At 38.9% G+C, this 24,724-nt stretch overlaps 1 protein-coding gene across 1 annotated transcript; it reads left to right on the top strand.

Annotated features, from left to right (window-relative positions):
• Positions 1–200: 200 nt before the first annotated feature.
• Positions 201–15,817, top strand: BOLL (boule homolog, RNA binding protein; the record flags this gene model as incomplete). The annotated part of the gene is made up of 5 exons (XM_081095681.1): positions 201–317; positions 4,356–4,427; positions 10,664–10,711; positions 11,498–11,626; positions 15,701–15,817. The coding sequence occupies 5 exons, from the start codon at positions 201–203 to the stop codon at positions 15,815–15,817; spliced, it is 483 nt and encodes a 160-aa protein (XP_080951807.1).
• Between the last annotated feature and the right edge of the window lie 8,907 nt (positions 15,818–24,724).

Below are 24,724 nucleotides of genomic sequence, written 5' to 3'. Positions count from 1 at the left end.
TAAGGTAATAAGTTTGAAAATATATACTTCAAAGATATTTTAACATATAGAATTAAAAAATAACATAACATTCAATTTTTACTGTAACTATATAGGTGTATTAGGATAAACATTTCCCAGTGTTCAGAAATTACAGTCTTTAAAGTTAAATTTAGCGTTTCAATTATTATTATTTAATCTTTACTTTAGGTTCCAGTATAATGCCAGCAGCTGGAACAATGTACCTAACAACTTCAACTGGATATCCTTACACTTACCATAATGGTGTTGCTTATTTTCATACTCCAGAAGTAACTTCTGTCCCACCACCTTGGCCTGTAAGTAATTTCATTTTAGAAGGGTTTCCATCTATTACTATTAATTTTTAAAATATTTATTTTATTTCCAAAAAATGTCAACCACAGACAAGTACAAATAATAATATAATAGCCATGTAGCTACCACTCAAGTTTAGTATATGTTACCATTTAGCCATATTTAACTTAAGATTTTTAATGGGAAGAATAAAATACGGTAAAGTCACATAAAGTCTCCTTGCTCGCATTCTCTTACCCTCCTTTCCTCCTCAGAGGTAACCAGAATATCTTCCCTGTTTTGCATGTTTTTACTACAAATATAGGTATGCTTAAACAATATATAGTATTGCTTTGGGTGTTTTTAGACACTATATAAGTAAGTCTTTTAGATTAAACCATGTTGATTCTAGTATTTCTAGTTCACTTACTTTTAAATTTTATAATATTCCATTGTATGAGTGTACATTCCCTAATTGAGGGACATTTTAAGTTTTTTCTACAATCAGTACGAAAATGAACATCCAAATGGTGCATGTGTCATACGTTTGTCTAAGACAAGTAGTCTTAAAAGTTTTTTGGTTCTATATCTTCTAAATGTTTTTGAAAATTATAGAATACTCTCATTTTTAAGTTGATAACTGAAATTTATCATAATTTTAAATAGTTTAGGCATACTATATACCAGTGATAGCGAACCTATGACACATGTGTCAGAGGTGACACGTGAACTCATTTTTTTGGTTGATTTTTCTTTGTTAAATGGCATTTAAATATATAAAATAAATATCAAAAATATAAATCTTTGTTTTACTATGGTTGCAAATATCAAAAAATTTCTATATGTGACACTGCACCAGAGTTAAGTTAGGGTTTTTTCAAAATGCTGACACGCCGAGCTCAAAAGGTTCGCCATCTCTGCTATATACTGTAGATTTGGTTTAGGTATGTTTTTGTCAAACTTTGCAGCTGTATATTTTAAGAATAGAAAAGGTTCTATGTGTGGTGATGGATGTTAACTAGACCCTAACCCTCTCCCTCTCTCTCTAAAATCAATTAAAAAACATTTTAAAAAAATACAGGTATTCTATATTTTATTTTAAAAATACTGTCATGTTGCTGTTTTTCATATGTAGATATCAAATCAGGAGTTTGTGTTGACTGATCTATCCTCTTCCAGTTTTGAAACAAATCCTTTATCAAATGCCAAGTTTTCCATGTGTGGGTCTCTTTCTGAGCTCTCTGTTCCAAGTCTGCCCTTCCCAATTCTGTTTTAATTCCTATTGCTTTATAATGAATCATAAGATCTGACAGGGCAGTTCTGGCACTGTGCTCTTCAGGAGTCTCTCATCTATCTTTATGTTTTTGCTTTTACAAATACAAATTTTATAATTCTGCTTATTCCATTCTCTGAAAAGCCTTTTTGGGTTTTGGTTAGAATTGGATTCAATATATAGATCAATTTGGAACATTTGGGTATATTAAATTTTCTTACTAGTGAACACTTATTTAGGTCCTCTTTTATTTCCATCCATCAATCAGATTTCCTTTTCTCCATAAAAAAGTTTGACACACACTAACTGGTTTGGCTCAGTGGAGAGAGCGTTGGCCTACGGACTAAAGGGTCCCAGGTTGGATTCCGGTCAAGGGCACATTCCCGGGTTTCGGACTCGATCCCCAGTAGGGGGTGTGCAGGAGGCAGCCGATCAGTGATTCTCTCTTGTCATTGATGTTTCTATCTCTCTCTCCCTCTCCCTTCCTCTCTGAAATCAATAAAAATATTTTTTTTAAAAAGTTTGACACATTTTTTGTTGAATTTATTCTGAGGTACGCTATAGTTTATGAATGGTATAGGTTTTTAAATCCTATTTTTTCAATACATTGTGGCTGGTATGTAGTAATGCTTTTGATTTTTAAACGTTGATATTTAAACTGCCAAACTCTCACAGAGACAGTCATTTATGATGCAATGTACCTCTATTGCTTTCTGCTCTTTTGTGTCTCATGTTTTTCCGCATTGAGTTATTGCACTGGCAGTACCTCAGCTATAGTGTTTATGCAATAACACAATGACCTTGTTTTGAAAGAGAAAATAAGTCCAGTGAGTTGCCATTAATATTTTATTTATAGCCCTGACCAGTTTGGCTCAGTGGATAGAGCGTCAGCCTGAGGACTGAAAGGTCCCAGGTTCGATTCCGGCCAAGGGCATGTACCTTGGTTGTGGGCACATCCCCAGTAAGAGGTGTGCAAGAGGCAGCTGATTGATGTTTCTCTCTCATCGATGTTTCTAACTCTCTATCCCCTCTCCCTTCCTCTCTGTAAAAAATCAATAAAATATATAAAAATAAAAAAAGTAAAAATATTTTATTTATACACACACATATACATATATAAGGTGTCCCCAAAAAATGTATACACACTTTGAATAATTATTAATTCTAATGGGTTAAATCTGAAAAGAAAATAACATAAGTTGAGCTATCAGAAAATAGTGTATATATATATTTTGGGGAGCACCCTGTATATACATACATACATACATACATATATATGCACTGTAGGTTTTCAAAGATACTCTTAATTTTAACCAGGGTTTCTCAACTTCAGCACTACTGACATTTTGGGCCAGATGACTTTTTGTTGTGGGAGGCTGTATATTTAGGATGTTTAGCAGTGTCTTAGCCTCCCTACATTTAGAAAACCAAAAATATTGCCAAATGTTCCCTACAGGGACAAAGTCAAACCTGGTGAAGAATTAATGCCCTAAATCAATAAAGAAGTTCCTTTTTATGCTATTTGATAAGGGTTTTTATAATGAAAGGCTATTGAATTTAACAAATGCTTTTTTATATCTGCTAAGATTGTCATGTTTTGCTCCTCCTATAATCTATTAATAAATTAGTATTTTCCAATGTTAATCTATGGTGCAATTTTAGTAGCATATGATAGATAGTCTACAGATTGTGCAAAGAGAGCTATAATACTTTACTTTAGTTACTGGGGTAAAACATTAAAACAATGTAAATTACATCCCTGTTATTAGAAAATGAATTTTAATTGCTATCATTAAAGCTTATTTTACCTACCTTAAAACAACTTGCCTGTTTTATTAATAAGCTGGTTTTAAATTTGGGGATTTACTCTATTACTTTGAATAATTGAGTGTTAGGTGTATACTTTTTCCAAACAGATAAATCACTTGTAAGTTTATTTATTGGATGATTAATTCATTTAAATGTCAAATGAATAAAATAGAATTTAACAAGTGCTTCAATAATTTATATATTTGCTTTAATTAAATGCATAACAAGGAAATAGGATGTTGATTATTTATAAGTAGTCGGAAATCAGTGGCAAAATCAGCTATGATTGTTCATTCAAGTCTAAATGCTATGTACACATTATCTACTGCTGGTCTCCACAAGGGAAATAGGCAGTGACACCTTAAGTCTAGCTGCCATTGCCCTCTGAATATTCTTAGACCTATCCTATATAATAAAAGGCTAATATGCAAATCAACCAAACAGCGGAATGACCAGCCCCTCTGACACACATTGACCACCAGGGGGCAGATGCTCAATGCAGAAGCTGCCCCCTGGTGGTCAGTGCGCTCCCACTGGGGGAGTGCCGCTCAGCCAGAAGCCAGGCTCACAGGCTGGCAAGCGCAGCGGCGGTAGCAGGAGCCTCTCCCGCCTCCGAAGTAGCGCTAAGAGCTATCAGTTGGACATCCCCTGAGGGTTCCCAGGCTGAAGGACACCACCCCCTCCGAGTGCATGAATTTCATTCACCGAGCCTCTAGTATTTTCATAATCTTTGGACTAAAAGCAACGTTTCTGATGGTGGTTTTAACATTACCATAGAAATAAAACCACATAGGAATACTGTGATGATTTTAATAAACTTAAGTGGAGTTGGTAATATCAATAAGAGGTGGGAAAATGACATTTCCAATAATAAACTATAATTTGCCTGGGTTTAGGTAACAATTTGAGATAAATTTCATTATAAACTATTTTAAAGAATTTTGCCTAAAATAATTTTCCATTTTCTTTCCTCTCATAGTCACGTTCTATATCTAGTTCCCCTGTGATGGTAACTCAGCCTGTTTATCAGCAGTCTGCATATCACTACCAGGTAAACATTAAATTAGTACAGTGAAAATTCTCCTTGATCACTTTAGTCTTTTTTTGGGTGTCTCTCATTTTATTTTTTGTCATGCAAATACTGTAGTAATTAAAGAGATAGTTAAGCCTTGATAGCAATGTTTTTGTTGGGGGGTTTTCTGACAGGGGGTTATAGGAGGAGTAAACAATGTCATACAGGAAGATGGACTATTTGCTTCCTTTTACAAAAAATAATTAGGTAAGTTTTGTTCCCCTGACTAACAATCTAAAAAGTCTTTAGAAATAATTCCTAAAGTAAGATACAGATATTGGACCACAGACTGAATTTTTAATGTTACTGTTAACATTGCATTAATTTCTTGTTACTGTATTTAATATATAGTTGACCCTTAAACACTGAGGAGATTAGGGGCACTGACCCCTACAACACACATGAGTTCTGTTATTGGTTCCAGGACCCACCACCCCACACCCACAGACACCAAAATCCTTGGGTGCTTAATTCCCTTATATAAAACTAGAGGCCTGGTGCACAAAAATTTGTGCACCAGGGGGTGGGGGGGTCCCTCAGCCCGACCTGTGCCCTCTCACAGTCTGGGACCCCTTGGAGGATGACCATCTGCTGGCTGAGGCCTGCTCCCCAGGGGATTGGGCCTAAGTTGGCAATCAGATATCCCTCTGGCAGCCCGGCAGCCATCGGGGGATGTCCATTTGCCAGCGGGGAGCAGACCTAAGCTGCAGTCGGACATCCTTAGCGCTGCTGAGGAGGCAGGAGAGGCTCCCACCACCACCACTGTACTGGCAGCCGTCAGCCTGGCTTGTGGCTGAGCAGAGCTCCCCATGTGAGAGCGCCCTGACCACCAGAGGGCAGCTCCTGCATTGAGTGTCTACCCCCTGGTGGTCAGTGTGTGTCATAGTGACCAGTCATTCCCAGTCTTTCTGCTGTTAGGGTCAGTTTGCATATTACTCTTTTACTATATAGGATAGAGGAATGGTGCATGGTGGGGGCCGGCTGGTTTGCCCTGAATGGTGTCCCGGATCAGGGTGGGGGTCCCACTAGGGTGCGTGGCCAGCCTGGATGAAGTGCTGATGGCTGTTTTCAGGCTGCCCGCACCCCCTTTAGGGTGGGGGTCCCCACTGGGGTGCCTGGCCAGCCTGGATGAGGGGCTGAGGGCTGTTTTCAGACGAGCCAAGCCTGCAATTGAAGCTTCCAGTCTCTCCTTTTTTTTTTTAATTCTGGGATTTATTTACCTTCTGTAATTGAAACTTTGTTGCAGCTCCAGCTCCCAGGCCGGCTGGCTGAAAGCAGGTTTCTGGGGATTGTTTAACTTTTATAATTGTAACATTGTTGCTTAGAGTGCAGCTCAGAGCCCAGCCGCAGCAGGCAGGGAACCTTGGCTTCCTCCATCACTGGAGCAAGCAAGCCTCCTGCTCACTTCAGCTGCCTGGCCGCCGGCCACCATCTTTGTTGGCAGTTAATTTGCATATCACCCTGATTAGCCAATGGGAAGCATAGCAGAGGTATGGTTAATTACCATGTTTGTCTATTATTAGATAGGATGGCATAGAACAATGCGTACTGTCTGTCTTTCACATCCTCAGTTGTTTTAATTCATCTATGCAAAACTGGGGATGTGGAGAGCCAATTTTATTGAAAATAAATATTGAGGGCCAACATTTATTGAAAACATCCATGTATAAATGGACACACGCATTTCAAACCAATGTTGTTCAAGGGTCAACTGTAATGTATGTTAAAATCACGATTATATTGTGATTATATTATGATAGCATCTTTTGGTTAGCCAGCATTCTTTTTTTCATTCTTATTGGAGACGGATAAGTGAACTATAATGCCAGACTGTTTTGTTGTTTTGTAAATAAGGCATAGTTGAACTACAGCCATACATGTTTACATATTGTCTGTAGACGCTTTTGTGCTACAGTGGCACAGTTGAGTACTTACAACAGAGATATTATGATCTGCAAAGCTTAAAATATTCATCCTCTGGCCCTTTACAAAAAAAGTTTGCCAGCCTCTGGTCTATACCATTCAAAAATAAAACCACATTCTTTGATACTCTGAAATAGTGAAAGAGAATGCATTTGTTTATTTTTTTTCTTTTTGAACTTTTAAAACAGACCCACATAAAATGTTAAGGCCATTGGAATTCTTTCTGGTATTAGACTGGCTTTGGGGGAGGTCACTTATTATTATATTACTATGCTAAATATAAAACTAGAAGAGCGTGCAGCAAGAACCAAGATGGCGGCATAGGTTAACACCGGAGATTGCTGCCTTGAACAACCAAATCAAAACACACCTAAAAGACGGAATGGACATCATCCAGAACCACAGGAAGGCTGGCTGAGTGGAAATTCTACAACTAGGAGGAAAGAGAATATCATACCCAGACTCAGAGGAGGCGCAGTGCTGAAGTGAAATACTCAGGTACGGAGTGTACGCGGAGCGGGCTGGCGGCGGAGGGCGCCGTTGGTGCTTTCAATCGGGAGGGAGTCTCAGATTCTGAGCTCCAGATCCGGGCGAGTCTCTAGGGACCCAGACTCAAACGGGAGAAGCGTGACTGTCTGGCTTCAGTCGGAACTCGAAGGCAGCTTTCTCTCCGAGGTTTGCAGCGGTTGCTGGGACTCTGTGAGGCAGAGCCTCTAGGGATGGAACTGAGAGCCACCATAACTGCTCTCTCCGGCCCACCCTCTTGATCCCGAGCCCGTGCGACCCACCCGCCCCACCCAAGCCCTGCGCAGAGCCATTTGCCAGATAGCCTCAGGCAAAGGCTAGATTAGCACCTCCCTCGAGGACAGAAGTTTTCCCACTGCAGACACAGCTGATTCTCACAGCCAGCCGGCCTGGAGGTCAAATCCCCCTAGTATTAACTACAACAATCAAGGCTTAACTATAGGAGGACTGCACACAAAGACCACTAGGGGGTGCACCAAGAAAGCATTAAAAAATGCGGAGACAAAAAAACAGGACAGAACTGTCAATGGAGGATATTCAGTTCAGAACCACACTTTTAAGGTCTCTCAAGAACTGTCTAGAAGCCGCTGATAAACTTAATGAGATCCTCAACAAATCTAATGAGACCCTCGATGTTATGATAAAGAACCAACTAGAAATTAAACATACACGGACTGAAATAACGAATATTATACAGACTCCCAACAGCAGACCAGAGGACCGCAAGAATCAAGGCAAAGATTTGAAATGCGAAGAAGCTAAAAACACCCAACCGGAAAAGCAAAATGAAAAAAGAATCCGAAAATACGAAGATAGTGTAAGGAGCCTCTGGGACAGCTTCAAACGTACCAACATCATAATTATAGGGGTGCCAGAAGATGAGAGAGAGCAAGATATTGAAAACCTATTTGAAGAAATAATGACAGAAAACTTCCCCTACCTGGTGAAAGAAATAGACTTACAAGTCCAGGAAGCACAGAGAACCCCAAACAAAAGGAATCCAAAGAGGACCACACCAAGACACATCATAATTAAAATGCCAAGAGCAAAAGACAAAGAGAGACTCTTAAGAGCAGCAAGAGAAAGAAACTCAGTTACCTACAAGGGAATACCCATACGACTGTCAGCTGATTTCTCAACAGAAACTTTGCAGGCCAGGAGGGAGTGGCAAGAAATATTCAAAGTGATGAATACCAAGAACCTACAACCAAGATTACTTTATCCAGCAAAGCTATCATTCAGAACTGAAGGTCAGATAAAGAGCTTCACAGATAAGGAAAAGCTAAAGGAGTTCATCACCACCAAACCAGTATTATATGAAATGCTGAAAGGTATCCTTTAAGTAGAGGAAGAAGAAAAAGGTAAAGATACAAATTATGAACAACAAACATGCATCTATCAACAAGTGAATCTAAGAATCAAGTGAATAATTAATCTGGTGATCATAATAGAATCAGGGACATAGAAAGGGAATGGACTGACTATTCTTGGGGGGGAAAGGGGTGTGGGAGATGCGGGAAGAGACTGGACAAAAATCGTGCACCTTGGATGAGGACAGTGGGTGGGGAGTGAGGGCGGAGGGTGGGGTGGGAACTGGGAGAAGGGGAGTTATGGGGGGAAAAAAGAGGAACAAATGTAATAATCTGAACAATAAAGATTTAATTAAAAAATAAATAAGTAAATAAATAAATATAAAACTAAAGTGTTTCTTTCACTTACTAAAAATAGAACTTAATGATATTTATTTAAAATATATATGTAGCATGACTTCCTAAACTGGCTCAGATTTTCAGCAGAGGCCCCAAACACAAAACGTTAAGTACCAGACCATTTAACATGAGAAACCAATTGTGAAACCAGTTTTGGGATCTTTAACTCAGTGCCCACCTTGTGCACAGATAAGGGGAAGATGAGATTGGTAGGGAAGATTGGTAAGAAGGAAGCTTAACAAGGGAGTTAAGAGTCCTCGTCAACCAAGTGAAGATGACTTCTGAAAATAACTAAGCTTAATATTCCCTTGAAATTTGTGAGATGGTATCACTTGGACCCGACCTCTCCTAAAAAAAAGTTCAAAGAAAAAGCTGGAGTGGTCTACGGGAGGCAGAGCCAGGAGGGAAGGTCTACAGTGGGAATGTGTTTAACTTCTCACAACAAGCAAAGGTTGTTTCCCAAGAGCAAGGTGTGAACCTCACAGAAGAGACTCTTTCCAATAAAACTCTAGAGAAATTACCTTAGTAGAGAAATAATCTGTGTAAAGTAAACTTCTAGAATCAAGGGCTAGCATAGTCTTGCTGGAATCAAAAGTTCTAACTAGAGAGTCGGCATTTGGAATCTACCACACCCAAAAGTGACCTGTCCTCATTTTTCTCCAAGGGCAAGGAAGACTACACAGCACAATGCTTTTGAAGTGGAGGGTGGAAAAGGAAAGTCCCTTTCTGCTTGCACCCTATTGAACCAGCTCCTTTTTTATTGATTGATTAACATACAGCTATAGCTCACTTGACATAGCGGATGTATTCTGAAAATTTTCTAATGCAATTTAGTTTTATACTTTAACTGATTTTCTACTTGCAGTTATAAAATTGAAAGTATGTTGCCTTCATGTGCTTAGGAAAGATTTTGGTACCAATTTGTAATATATTTTACAGTATAAGAAATAATTTTACTTCACATACTTCTTTTGAGTTATATATTCTTCATCAGTCTATCCTTAAAATTCCCATTTTGATAAAAATAGTCCCTTACCCTTTCTTTTTACAAATTCAAGATTGATAGCGTTATCAATTTTTGCTAATCAGATCAGGTAATTCATGGTTTAGTCAGGTTTTATCTCCTTTGTGTTTTTCACTTCATAAGTAGTGATTTCATTTATCTAACAAATCTATATATAAATCATTTTACTTCAGATATTTTTATTAAAATATTTTCTTAAGCCCTTTCTCTCTGAAATCAATAAAAATATATTTTTAAAAAGGATCTTCTTTAAAAATAATATTTTACTCCTTTCTTCAAATATCAACATTCAAAATAAAAATATCATTTGATCCCCCCCAAAAAATAAATAAAATATGATCTTTTTTTATTATTCTTTCACCTAACATAATGTTTTCATGATTTGTCCATGTGGTAGCATGTATCAGTATTTCATTCCTTTTTATGGCTGAATAATATTCCATTATATAGATATACTACATTTTGTTTATCCATCAGATGATGGACATTTGGGTTGTTTTTATTTTATTTTTATTTTGGGGCTGTTGTAAATAATGCTGCTATGAACATTTGTGTACAAGTTGCTGTGCAGACATGTTTTCATTTCTCTTAGGTCTTACACCTCAGAGTTGAATTACTGAGTTTATATGGTATCTCTGTGTTTAATCTTTTGGTGTCATGCTGTTTACCAAAAAGACTGTACCATTTTACATTCCTACCAGCAATTTATAAAAGTTCTAATGTTTTCACATCCTTGCCAACACATTATTGATTTTAATTTTGATGAAGTTCAGTTTATCTTTTTTCTTTTCTTTTGTTGCTTGTGCTTTTGATGTCATAATTTTAAAATTTGCTTGATTCAAAGTCATAGAGATTTATGACCTCTTTTTGTAATAGTTTTATAGTTCTAGGTCTTAATTTTGGTCTTGGATCCATTCTGAGTTCATTTTTGTACATAGTTTGAGGTATAGGGGTCCAACTCCATTCTTTGCATGTAAATAATCCAGTTTTAACCCTTGTTTATTATCTGTGGGGTCTTTTTTCTTTCATTTTAGGCCCCTGCACAGTGTCTACCAGGTCAGTGGCAGTGGAGTGTTCCTCAGGTAAATATTAACTTTTTTCACTGTGCTTTTGTGAATACTGCATGAATATTAAAATCAGGAGAACTAGGTTAGAGATCTTTCTCTTTTATTTATTAACTGTGATACCTTTGGCAGTTTATTTAATCACTATATTTCTCAGCTTCCTCATTTGTGAAATAGAAGTAATGAGACTACTATCCGTTTGTAAGTTTTCTCATGATTTTTGTGAAGATCAAATGAGACTATGTAAGTGAAAGCATTTTATAAATGAGTGTTGCGAAAACATGAAAAATTACTTCTTTTTATTAGTATTATTGGAAATTTTAACGTTTTTCTAGCCTTCATATTTTGCTTGTTTGACCTATGCTCTCAAATAGGTATTCCATCTCCCAACTTTGATAACAAATAGTATCCCACCAAAAGATTGTTTCATCTTTTTTGACATTTTCCACCTCCATGCGAGTCACAAAGCTGAGAATAGATGGTTATGATAGTTTAAATACCATTGCTTATATTATTACAGCCTTTAGTAATGATCTTAATAAAATTATCTCAGTTTATAGATGAGGTTCTGAAGCACTAAGAACTTGTAGTCCTTACTAGTGATACAGTTTTTTAATGACACCTACACAACTGGAATTTATAACAACCCCAGAGCTCCTAATTTGTTGCTGAGATACTTCTAAGCTATCCTTGAAAAAGAACTTCAGAAAAATATGAAACAAATATTTCTCTCACCTGTTGGGTAAATCATTTGGTTTAAATGTCATCACTAATCATATTTGAAACTATGATTTTGTGTTTCAGTCTCCTGCCTCTTCTGCTCCGTTCTTATACCTACAGCCGTCTGAGGTGTTTTATCAACCAGTGGAAATTGCACAAGATGGAGGATGTGTTCCTCCTCCGCTGTCTCTGATGGAAGCTTCCATTCCAGAAGTACGTAATAGTCTCCAAGTAATTTATCTTACATTTATTTCTTTTTCTTTTCTAAAAGTGTTTGTTCAAGACCTTCATTGAAGTTGCATATCTTATCTTTTTCCTTTTTTGTATCTAAGAATGCTTCATCTTTGACTTCTTCACTAACTAGTTCAGAATCATTTCTCAAATAAATCAACTGTTTGCTTTACTGGGCTCATTCCTGACTCGATCTCCTTTAAAGAGTAAGATACCAAATACTGCTTCTGATTTGTCTATCCATCTATATAGTTGCTAACATTCTGTCAATTAAAAGCACATAAAAATTAAGCCAAGAAAAAATTTTTAAAAATTATTCCTTCAAAAACAAGTCAAATTTATAACTATAGATGGTGACTAGCATGTCTTTAAATTATATTCCTGAACCATTACTAATAACCTTACCAGATATTTTCCAGGAACTGCACATGCATGTTTGAAATCGGTGTTGTGAAAGATTAGGAAATTAGCACCCACCTCCCAATTTAAATGTTTTGTACTATTTTTATATTGCTAACACTTATAACATTATAATTTTGTTCTTGAACAATAAAGTCCACAGTTGAATCTTAATGATTACTAAAAAAATACCTTTACCGGGATTTCTTCATTCATCGTCTCTTCCTCCATTTATCACTTGGTTACATCTGCAAGTATCTTTGTTAAAGAAGGCACATGGATGCTATGTTCTTTGAGTTCTTACATCCTTGTTCAACATGTTTTTGTCTATAAAGTCGGAAAGAAAATAAGACTAGCTATCAAAGAACTGCTGAGCCCTGGCTGGTTACTCAGTGGATAGAGCCTCGGCTTACGGACTGAAGGGTCCCTGGTTTGATTCCCGTCAATGGCACATAACTCCGTTTCAGACTTGATCCCTGGCCTGGTCAGGGCACATGCGGGAGGCAACCAGTCCTCAAATGTGTCTCTCTCAGATCGATGTTTCTCTCTAAAAATCAATGGAAAAATGTCCTCAGATGAGGATTAACGAAAACAAAATAACTGCTTGATACTTGTATAGTTTACACAAAGGCTGATGGAACAAAGTACCACAGACTGGGTGACTTAAACAATAGAATGCAAATTATGTTTATGTTAGATCACTTTTTTTTAATATATTGATTTTTCACAGAGAGGAAGAGAGAGGGATAGAGAGTTAGAAACATCGATGAGAGAGAAACATCGATCAGCTCCCTTTTGCACATCTCCCACTGGGGATGTGCCCGCAACCAAGGTACATGCCCTTGGCCAGAATTGAACCCAGGACCCCTCAGTCCGCAGGCCAACACTCCATCCACTGAGCCAAACTGGTCAGGGCGTTAGATCACTTTTTGTCTTTCATATCTATCATTTCTCAGGTAATTATTTTATGGTACTTGTTTTATACTTTTCAAAGTATATGACTATATTTCTCATTGTGTTTATTCTATTTTTATTATGACTATTAAGGCTTTCATCTATTTTATGTATTTTATTTTATTTTGTTAGTCCTCACCAGAGGATATTTTTCCCGTTGATTTTTAGAGAGAGCAGAATGGAGGGAGGGAGAGGGGAAGAGAAAGAGAGAGAAACATCAAGACACATTGATTGATTGCCTTCCACATGCGTCCCAACCATGTGGTAAATCAAACCTGCAACCCAGCTACTTGCCCTTGACTGGGAATCAAACCGCGACCCTTCGTAGCACAGACCAACACTCTCCAGCAGTTCTCAACCTGTGGGTCACGAACAATGAAAATACATCCTGCATATCAGAAGTTTACATTACGATTCATAACAGTAGCAAAAGTATAGTTATGAAGTAGCAACGAAAATAATTTTATGGTTGGGGGTCACCACAACATGAGGAACTGTATTAAAGGGTCGTGGCATTAGGAAGGTTGAGAACCACTGCACCATTGAGCGAACCAGCCAGGGCATCATCTCATCTCTCTTATTTTTAACCTTTTTTATCTCAATCTCTGCCACTTTGGTTACATCATTGTCTATAAATTTATGTTGGCTTAAAATCTCTCTTTTGAGCTCCTTTTTAGAGATCATGTTATTATAATTTCTTTAAGATTCAAAAAATTATATTTAGTTGAACTTTTCCAGTTATACTAGGGTAATTTCTCACCCTTCAACTTTTGTCTTTCCTTAATGTAGTTGAAGAGGCAGTATGCATGCTTAAGTTGCTTGCTTTCCCTTTTTACCTTAATGCTAATTTTTACATGAGACCAACTACTTGTCCAAATGAGGGTGGGAAGATCAGACTGTTGTCTGAAGCTGCTTTGCACGGTGTTGTAAGTCTCCTGGTTGAGATGCTCTTCCCTCGGTTTTTAGCATTCTGGGAATCATTTTCTGTATTGGGTTGTAGTAATTGCTACTTCCCTTTCTACCTTCAACCTGTTTGACCTCCAGCAGTGTTCCTCAGCTATAAGACAAGGCAGTACATAAAAATATGGAAACATGATTTCTCCTTCAATTCCATATCCCCTGCTATTAAAAAATATGAAATTGGATCTCTGAAAATATTCCCTGCTGCTGCATTGGCCTGACATACCCCTACACTTAAGACTTTTTCAATAGGTCTTTTAGAACATTGATTTTTTTTTTTTTAATATATTTTATTGATTTTTTACAGAGAGGATGGGAGAGAGATAGAGAGTTAGAAACATCGATGAGAGAGAAACATCGATCAGCTGCCTCCTGCACATCTCCTACTGGGGATGTGCCCGCAACCCAGGTACATGCCCTTGACCGGAATCGAACCTGGGACCTTTCAGTCCGCAGGCCGACGCTCTATCCACTGAGCCAAACCGGTTTCGGCTAGAACATTGATTTTTAAGCAGATCTTTATTTTTCCTGAAGTCTGAGGAGGCTTCATAGTCCTCACTTATATGGGTCCAAATTGCATAGCATTTGTCAGATGTTTTAAATTGTTCATGGTTTGGGGATAATGGGTATTTTCTTGTTTAATTGATGATGGTATTTTTTTTTTAATCTATCTTTGGTTCTTTTTGTTTTTTTCTGGTTTTCAAGGGGAGGGGGAAGTAAGGTAAGAATTCTTCAACACTAGATTTTTAGCCACAATCTACTTTTGGTATTAAACCAGTGGACTCTAATAAGATTTTTCTGGAGCTACTACTTATATTACCTTATAACTGGTACTATTTCTATGATATTTTCATAAAAACGTTATATGCATGCTTTTATTTTAATGTTTCTGGTAGAAGGTGTAGGCAAAGATATAAGTTAATAAAGTAGGTTGCTAACTAGAAAACACTTTAGATGGAGCCATTTAGCTTTCTATCAACAGTATATTGCTACTAGGAGTCCTACAAATACCTCAGATTTTATAGGTTGTCCCCAAAAAAGTATGAACACACTGAATAATTATAAAGTCGGTATTTATTAAAATACATTTTATTTTCAAAATTGAGCTATCAACTATTAAAGTGTTTATACATTTTGGGGTGACACCCTGTATTATAAACCTAACTTCTCTCCAACCCCCTTACATACAATTACATAAGCATCAAACTTGCTTTTCTTGTATTCCATATCTCAATAAATGGTTCCACCATCTGTTGGACAGGCCAAAAATCTGCTTTTACATGATCTTTTCCCTCCTTTTTGCTCTAATGTCTCTCTTTCAGCTCTTTTTTAGTGTATATTCTTTCCTCCAGCCATACCAGACAGCCTACGCAGGTCTTCCAAAGGAGATGTGTTCTTGGTTGCCTCGATGTCTTTGTGCATACTAGTCCCATCTTCTTTCCCTAATTCTTCAAATTCAGGCTTCAGCTCCACTAGAAAACTTGACTGGCTACCTCCCCAACTTTCTTAAGCTAAATCAAGTAGTTCTTACCTTTCCTCCCATGCATCCCTATACATGTCTTATAGGTCTTATGGTAATTTTGACTATTTGTCCGAGATCAGTCTATAAGTTAAAGATAGGAGATGTGTTTTGCATCTGTGTTTCTCCATTGTGTAGCAAAATGCCTAGTACATTGTAGTGCTGAATAAGTATTTTTAAATAATAAATGAAAGGCAATAATACATTTCTTTTTTTTGTAATAGCCCTATTCTGATCATGGAGTTCAAGGAACATATCACCAGGTTTATGCTTCAAGTGCCATTGCTATGCCTGCACCTGTGATGCAGCCTGAACCAATTAAAGTAAGACGTTTGTTTTGACTATTTTTTTCTGTTTTCTTTTTCTTGATCATATTTCAAGTTTTCCAACTTTCTCTTCTGAAAGGAACAACTTTGGAGAATTATATCACATTTGTAATCAGAAATACAGAATTAGTGAATTCTTTCATGTGAAGGAAATAGAACCCCAAATTAACTAATTTCTATTAGTTTTGAGTAAGTAATAAACCACACATGGTCAAAAATGCTTTATTTACTATGGTAAAATCTATATAACTTAACATTTTCTATTTTTAAGTGGAAAACTAAGTAGTAACCACCACAGTTATCTGTTTACAAACTTATTAATAATCCCAAATGGAAACTGTACACATTAAGCAATAGTTTCTCATCCCCACTCCCAGCCCCTCGTAACCTCTAACCTACTTTCTGTTTTTATGAATTTGCCTAGATATTTCATATGCTCAGATTTTTATTATCTATGTTAATGGAAAGTAAAATTTATGGCAGAAGATCCAAAATGGCGGCAGAGTATGTTACACTCACCTTCTTCCAGGACCAAACTGGAATTACAACTAAAATATGGAACAAGCAACCTGAATAACCAATTGGAGATAAGCTGAACAGAAGTCTTATAACCAAGGATTTACAGAAGAAGCCACATCGAGACCGGTAGGAAGGGCAGAGACCTGAAAAGGGCTGATTCTGCTCCCATGGGAGGCAACTGAGATTCCAACTGCTCAGCTGCAAAGGTTACCCCTAAGAAGAGTGGGTCTCAACCCCAAGCTCAGCTCCCCAGCCCAGAACACCAGGAAGAAGCACCCACATCACATCTGGCTGTGAAAATCACTGGGGATTCTGCCAGGGAGAGACAGGAGTCTGCTAGAGACACAGTGCCTTCAAAAGGACCAATGCACAAAATCTCATTTGCAGCCACTTACCCAGGGTTTTGGCAGAGGAAGGGCGGAGCAGACTAGAGTCGTGTGAGGAGAGACTGGGGTTTGTGGCTCTGGGAAGACAGCTGAAGGGACAGCCGCCAGGACCCCTCTTCCCACACCAAAGACACCATCTTTCTTGGGTGGAGCACTCCCTTATGGCATCACCCTGAGGGAATACAATAGCCTTACCCTCTGGATTCCCTGTAGCCCCACTTTGTGGAGCTCATGTACTACTGAGGAGTCAGCTGCCTGGGCTGGGGTACAGAGGTCTGGATAGACTCGGGGGTATCAGTGACTGGTGTGGCTTTGTAGTGAGGGCCATTGCCCCCTCTTTCCCATGAACCTAACTGGCGCCATCCCCTAACAGGAGATATGATAGCCTCTCCTTCTGAATTCCTGGTGGACCCACACTGCCAATGTCTGGGCAGAATCCAGGACAGACTGAGTTGTGTGGCTCTGTGAAAGGGGCCACTCCTCCCACCTTCTCTGAAGCCTGACTGGAACCTCCCCCTCACAGAAGATCTACTAGCTCTAATCTCCCAACTCCTGGAGCCCCTCCCTGCGGAGCTTCAGCTCCTGGCAGAATCTTGAACAGACTTAGTTTTGTGGGTTGTGCACCGGGACTATTTTTTCTTTGTACACCCAACCAATGCACAGCCTTCCCTCATGCAGCCAAATCTTGATTGGCTTGGGCCTTATAAACTCTACTGGCCTCACCCTGATGACTCTAAGACCCCAACTTACCACAAAGGTCTGTGGGCCCTGCATGGGACATTTGCTGAGTGGCCTCAGACCCAGCACTGGCACTCAGTTTGAACCTGTGTCAATCTGGTGAGAACCACTCACCTCTACCTGATGACTCGCTGAGAACCTTGCTCATGCAACTCAAGTACCACCAGAGGCTCGTTCAGTGACTGAGTCTAACAGGCAGCCGGCAGATGGAGACAGATCTTGGGTGCCTTGAGACGTTTGCTGGCCTGCCCCCGGGCCTGGTGCTAATAAAATCGGCCTTGGTGCATAGTTTGGTCCTTCCTGTTCGCACCTAGGCCCTGCAGAGGTAGCTATAAGCTGTGTATAGTTTTCTAGCTCCAAGCAGGTTACCTTCCCTGGGCCAGTCACAGGGCAGCATCTAATATAGGCCTGCAACAGAGTTCCTCCCAAGAGGCCCCAAAATGAGCACAACCAGTGGCCAGCTTCAGAAAACAACAGAACAGGATCCATAAACTCCACAAGCAGAGCATCCACAGGAAGAAGCCCATGCCATTACAGTCAATACCTGCCAGGCAAGAACATACATAGGATGGAATAAAGGTAGCCCATCCGATAAATGGTGTTAGAGACTTGGACGGATACATGCAAAGCAATGAAATTAGACCACCTTCTCACACCATACACAAGAATAAACTCAAGATGGATTAAAGGCTTAAATGTAGGACTTGAAACCATAAAAATCCTAGAAGAAAACACAGGCAATAAAAATCAGTATTTCTGATAGTAATATTTTTTATATATCTCTGAGCAAGGGAAAAGAAAAGCAAATGGGACTACATCAAACTGAAATGTTTTTGCAAAGGAAATTTAAAATGAACAAAGTGGAAAGACAACCCAATGAATGGGAGAACATACTCACCAATGACATATCTAATAAGGGGTTAATATCCAAAATTTATAAAGAACTTCTATAACTCAACAGCTCAAAAAAAAACCAAGCAGTTCCATGAAAAAATGGGCAAAGGATCTGAATAGTTACTTCTCCAAAGATGACATACAGATGGCTCAGTGTCATTAATCATCAGAGAAATGCAAATTAAAACCACAGTGCGCTACCATCTTACATCTGTCAATATGGCTATCAATAAATCAACAAAAAAGTGTTGGTGAACCTGTGGGAACCCTCGTGCACTGTTGGTAGGAATGCAGATTTGGCACAGCCACTGGAAAACAGTATGGAGCTTTCTTAAAAAATTAAAAATGAAACTGCCTTAAGACCCAGCGATTCCACTTCTGGGACTATAGCCCAAGAAACCTGAAACACTGATTTGAAAGAATATATGCACCCATGTGTTCATTACAGCATTATTTACAATCACCAAGATTTGAAAACATCCCAACTGTCCATCGGTAGATGAGTGGATAAAAAGCTGTGGTACAGTTACACAATGGAATACTACTCAGCTGTAAAAAAGAAGGAAATCTTATTTTTTGTGACAGCATAGATGAACCTGGAGAGTATTCTGCTAAGTGAAATAAACCTGACAGAGAAAGACAAATACCATATAATTTTGCTCATATGTGGAATCTAATGAGCAAAATAAACTAACAAGCAAAACAGAAACAGACTCAGATAATAGACTGACAGCTATTAAAGGAGGAGGGGACTGGGTGAAAAAGGTGAAGGAATTTTTTAAAAAGCTCATTGACACAGACAACAGTATGGTGATTACCAGAGAGAAAGGTAAAAGAGGGTAAAGGGGAGATAAATGGTGACAGGAAACTTGACTTTGAGTGGTAAACACACAATATAATATACAGATGATGTATTAAAGAATTGTGCACATGAAATCTGTATAATGTTATTAGTGTCATCCCAATAAATTCAATAAAAATTGAAAATAAAAAATAAGTCCTGGCCAGGTGGCTCAGTTGGTTGGAGTATCCTGTACAACAAAAAGGTTGCAGGTTTGATTCCCGATCAAGGCACATACGTAGGTTTCAGATTCCATCCCTGATTGGGCACATGTAGGAGGCAACTGATTGGTGTCTCTCACATTGATGTCCCCTCTTCCTTCCCACCTCCCTCTCTCTTAAAAAAAATAAAACATCCTTGGGTGAGAATTTAAAAATAAATAAATAATAAAGTTTACCAGGAGATGAAAATATTTCATCTCTTCCAGTTTGGGAATTGTGCTCGTGTATTCTAAATCAGATCTGGGCCAAAGAGTGATCATCTAGTTAGATGTGTGTATATATTCAGTAGATTTCAACTCTACTATATAGCAGGGAATTCTGTTTATTCCCAAATGACCTAGTTTCTTGGTAAAAATTCTTGCATCATTACTGATTAACAGTTAGTATGGTCATTTGAATCCTGTTTGCAGGATACTTTGGTAAGGAAAGTGAGCACACTCTTTACAGTAAAATGAAAGAGATTAGCTATTTCACATTCATATTTATGCTTCTGACCCATCCCAGGTATTGGAGCTCCATACTAAAACAGTCAGCTTTAAGGAGACTCCTCACCCTCTGTTATCCCCTCACCGTCATCACTCACTGCATTCCTTCACTGCTGTTACCACTACTGCAAACATGAAATAAAACCCTAATTTTGATGTAGTCTGAAAGTCTACAGTGTTACTAAAGTTGCATCAAAATGTAAAACAGACTTTCTTTGATGTTAATATTTTCTATAAATATACTTCTCTTGAATTAGCCATTTCATATTAGATACGTGCTATTTATTTTCAGTTACATATTTTAAATATACATATATATAAATGATTGAAGTTTTACTGCTTGACAAGAGAGGATGAACTGGTAACCTTTAGGATAAGAGCAACTTCCAAAGAATGTTAAGCATGTTTTTAAAGTGACACTCTTTTTGCTTTAATATTGTTTGTCTTTTTCTGCTCTTGAAATGAGCTCTCAATTACAAAATACCAAACTGCTCTTATTAACTCCAGCATTGGCACAATATGGAGAAGCCCACAAGTAAGCAGCAGCAGGGGCAAGAGGTGGGAAATAACTGAAGCAGTGGTTACAAATAGCTGCAGGAAGCTAAAACTATCCAGCAGGATGTGCCCTAAAGTTAGCACAGGTTAGACTAGTTACTACCTTGGTCGGTGGCCTCAGTGTAGTTGGGTTCAGATTCTACATGGCAATACAATTTATTCCAGTTAAGAGTTCTTGGCCTGCACCAATCTTGGTGACCAGTCTATTAGTTTTTCAAAATGCTGTCGTAGACCTGATAGAGGTACTGAGAGGGAGGCGTCTGGAGCCCTACACTTCAGCGAGTGTATAATTGCGGTTTCCTGGCCAAGATCCACATGCCATTAATGAGCTTCAGAGATTGGTACACCATGGTCCTACCCTTCCACATTCTGCTTGGCATAGTATAAATGCTGTTTTGCAACTTGCTGGAAACAGCATTAAAGTGCCATTCCTTCATCTGAAACTAAAGATCATTTTTATTGGCAGTAATTACTCCATTTTGCTGTCTTCTACAAAAAAGCACATTGAGTGGGATAAGGCAGCTGAAGTAGGAGACATCGAAGTTTTTCACAGCCACCTGCAGATTATTTAGTGGTTCTATTTTCATGACTGCGCTCAAGGTGTTGAGAGGGAGAAGTTATGCCTGTTAAACTGGATTGCAAAGTCTATCATGTTGGCAAAGTATTATTGGTGAAGTTCATTTCCATATAGATGTATCCTTGCTCATGAGTAAATGTTCCGGAAATCTCCAAGCCTTTAACCTTGACTGCAGGCAGCCAGACAGCCTTAGGAGTCACATACCCATCATGTGCCATACCTATCCCTGTAAAGAGTTCAAATCGATCATGCAGACCACTACTGACCACAACAGGAGTAGGTGAAGGAGCAGAGGTTGCACACACGGATGATGGGATGAAGGACTGTCCCACTGCTGGACTTCCTCCCTTGCCTCCCACCAAGGTCACTGCCAAGAGATCCACTGCTTCCATTTGCATAGAGGACACCTATGGCACACTGACTGGGGGACCAAGGTCAAGGTTTAAAAGGCCCCTCAGGTCACCTTGAGAAGAGAATAACCCGAGGCTGTTCAGGGTGGTGGCGGTGGTGGTGCCAACAGGACTGCTACCTGCATCAGTGCTTCTGTGATGCACTGACAGGTGTTTGCAGTGGAGTCCATGACTTCCTTCCACAAGAGCCTTGGGAGGCTTGTAGTACACAGAGGCCAAAGAACCAATGTGGCAGATTAGCTCACTCAGCAAAGTTGGCTCAATGAGATCTGACTTCTCAGAGGTCGGTGCCTTCTCAGATAAGACTGCTTCTGTGGCTGTGACAGAGTCCATAGAGAGAAGCCTCCAAAAAATATAGTCCTATCGCAGAGATCATGATTATCAGAATCCTGTGTTGCCAAACTCAAGACCTGCAGTACCAGCTCCTGTGTTTCTTATGGTTTCATTCATATTGTCAGTGCTTTCAGCATATTCTCTCACAATCCAAATCTCAGCGGCTTGAGCGTCTGGCTCATCCAACGAGTGTAAATGCCCACACAGTGGCCATGATGGTTTCATACTTGTTAGGGTATTTGTGGAAGATGTCCCTGATAACAATAATCGACTCTTGGACCACATAATCTGCTTTGGTCTGGATGAGGTCAAGCAATGTGATGACACAAAGTTCTGCAGATTGCTCCACCTTGATGGCACACCATCCAATGGCCTGCACAACTTTGCACAAAGAACAAAGTCAGCATCCACCTCTGTGATATATTCCTTCAGTTCTGCCAGAAGCTGAGCAGTATTGGCTTGAGATGCCAAACGAACCATGATGTCCAGTTTCTCTAGTTTAAAATAGATGGGACCATTATATTTCATGAAGACCGATTCCCTGCTTCAAGATTCCAGGTCCTTTCTGGGCAATTAGGTTGATGGTCCTCAGGGCGAGTACTACACCTCTGGCCCCCCAGACAGCAAAGTGGCAAGTTGGAGGGGCCAACTTCTTCAGCAGCATATTGTACTAGTGAGAGTCCTTGGGTCACGACTCTACACATCTCATTAGGACTTTCACTGCTGAAAGCACTGCTGTGTTGGCATGACATGGTCGGGGAATTGCCACTCTCAGATGCTCTGAGTTTCCCTGTCATCTTTAGGGTTGTAATTGGATAGGCAGCCCAGAATAAAAATCAGGGCCCATTCAGGTCATGGAATTATTCAATTAATGTAGGTAGAAATGTGGAAATAAATAGTAGAAGAAACAACTCAGTGAATGTGGCCACTTGTGAAGAAATGAAGTGGGATAGGAGTGGGGGAGAGGGAGAAGGTAATGTTGGAGCCCTTTTTTATTTACTCTTTAACCACTATTTGACTTTTAAAACTAGTACTGTAATAAAAATAAAAATTAGCTTCATAAGTGCAAAGAACACTAGGTTGAGTCATTGCCAGTCAATATGTATCAAAAAAAATGGAAACAACATTGGGGGAAGGGGAAGAATGACATTTATATAAGAAAGTCAATTTCAAAGTAAAAAACATTAAACAAGATACAAAAGGCCTGCTTATTGTGATAAAGGAGTAAATCTATAATGAATAAACAAGTCTAATGTAACATCAAAAAATATAAAATTAAAAACTGTTAGAAATACCAGGAGAAAAAAACAACTGGGAGACTCTAATATCATGACTTTATGATTTGAATAAATAAGACCAAAAAAATATTATATAATACATATTGAATTTTGTACCTTGCAAAGGGAAAACTATTTCTTTTCTAGCATCCATAGAACATTTCCAAAAGTTTATCATATTTTAGTCACAAATCTCTCTAAATTCAGTAAATTATACTGACTGTGTTCTCTGACTATAATGAATGTTACAAAAAGAGCATTGTGCAAGGCAGAAGTATTGAAAGACTAACTCCCTGGCAGTCAAGGTTGCCTAGTGAAGTGGCAGTAAGTGGGTTGATATAGCCTAGATCAGCAGTCGCCACCTTTCGTACCTCACGGACCGGACCACCAGTGGTCCGCAGACCACCAGTTGGGAACTGCTGGCCTAGATGATAGTACCATGCTTTCCCCAATATGGTAACCACGAACCACATAAGGCTACTTCATTTTAATTTTAGAGTAATTAAAATCAAGTGAAATTTAAAATTCAGTTCCCCAAATACAACTAGCCACATTTCAATTGCTAAATAGTTCCATGAGGCTAGTGGCTACCATATTTGATAGTATAGATCTAGAACCTTTCCATCAAGATGGGAAGTTCTGTCAGACAGTACTGCTGTAGAGATCCTGGAATAAATGTGGGAATTTTTGAACCTATTCAAAATCTAAAACATGTATGCAACAGCTTGATTCCCTAAATTAGTAACTGGCCTGTGCCCAAAATACCCAAAAGCTAGTACCAACGAGGTTGTTTCTTTAACTCAAACTAATCTTAACACACAAAAACATCAGGATGATACAGATAGATGGGATTACTCTTTATAATAGAGCATAGATATCTATATGCCTGTCCTACCAGTGCCAACTTTTAAAGGGTACATTTTGGGTTTGGGGCAACTTTATAAATGGCCTTCTGCCAAACTCTCTTCCCTTAAAATCATGTTTTTTAAAACCACTTGATGTCTTCAAAAATAGAAGGAATGTTATAACTCAACTTGTTTCTTTGTTGACCTGTTCCTTATTTTATACTAGATGCCTGACGCACGAAATTTGTGCATGGGTAGGGTCCCTAGGCCTGGCCAGCAATCAGGGCCAATCTGTGGGGCAACTGGCGGGGCTATGGGGGGGAGGCAGCCACTGGCACCCACCTTTGCTGGCCTGGGGCCTGCAGGCTGGGGGCAGTTCCTGTGTTGTGTGTCTGCCCTCTGGTGGTCAGTGCGCATCATAGTAACCAGTTCTGCCATTTGGTCGATTTGAATATTAGGCTTTTATTATATAGGATACTAAACATTTATACTGTAACACTAGAAAAGAGATAGTCTAAAATAGATTGTAAGTAGAGAGACATGCCTAGACTCTGGATGTCACAAGAAAGATTTAAGTTATATATTAAAATTGACTTTGGAAGCCAATAAAAACCCCTTCAAGATGGCCTGGTACCTTGCATATTCACATGGTTCATGGCAGTCTTTTCATAGGAGACAGCAAAGAAAGAACCTCAAGACATTTTGGGAACCCCCCAGAACTTGAGGAATTCACCCAAATCTATAGGTATTTCAGGCAAATGTTGATAGCTATGTGGTTTGGCTTCTCTGCCCTGAGAGGCTAATTAAAGTTCAATCTGGAGCTTCCTTATGAGATTCCAGC

This window comes from Myotis nattereri (genome assembly GCF_964212035.1).
Source record: "Myotis nattereri genome assembly, chromosome: 7".
Lineage (NCBI taxonomy): Eukaryota > Metazoa > Chordata > Mammalia > Chiroptera > Vespertilionidae > Myotis > Myotis nattereri.
The sequence above is the reverse complement of the archived record's forward strand: the minus strand, read 5'-3'. Positions and strand labels throughout refer to the sequence as shown.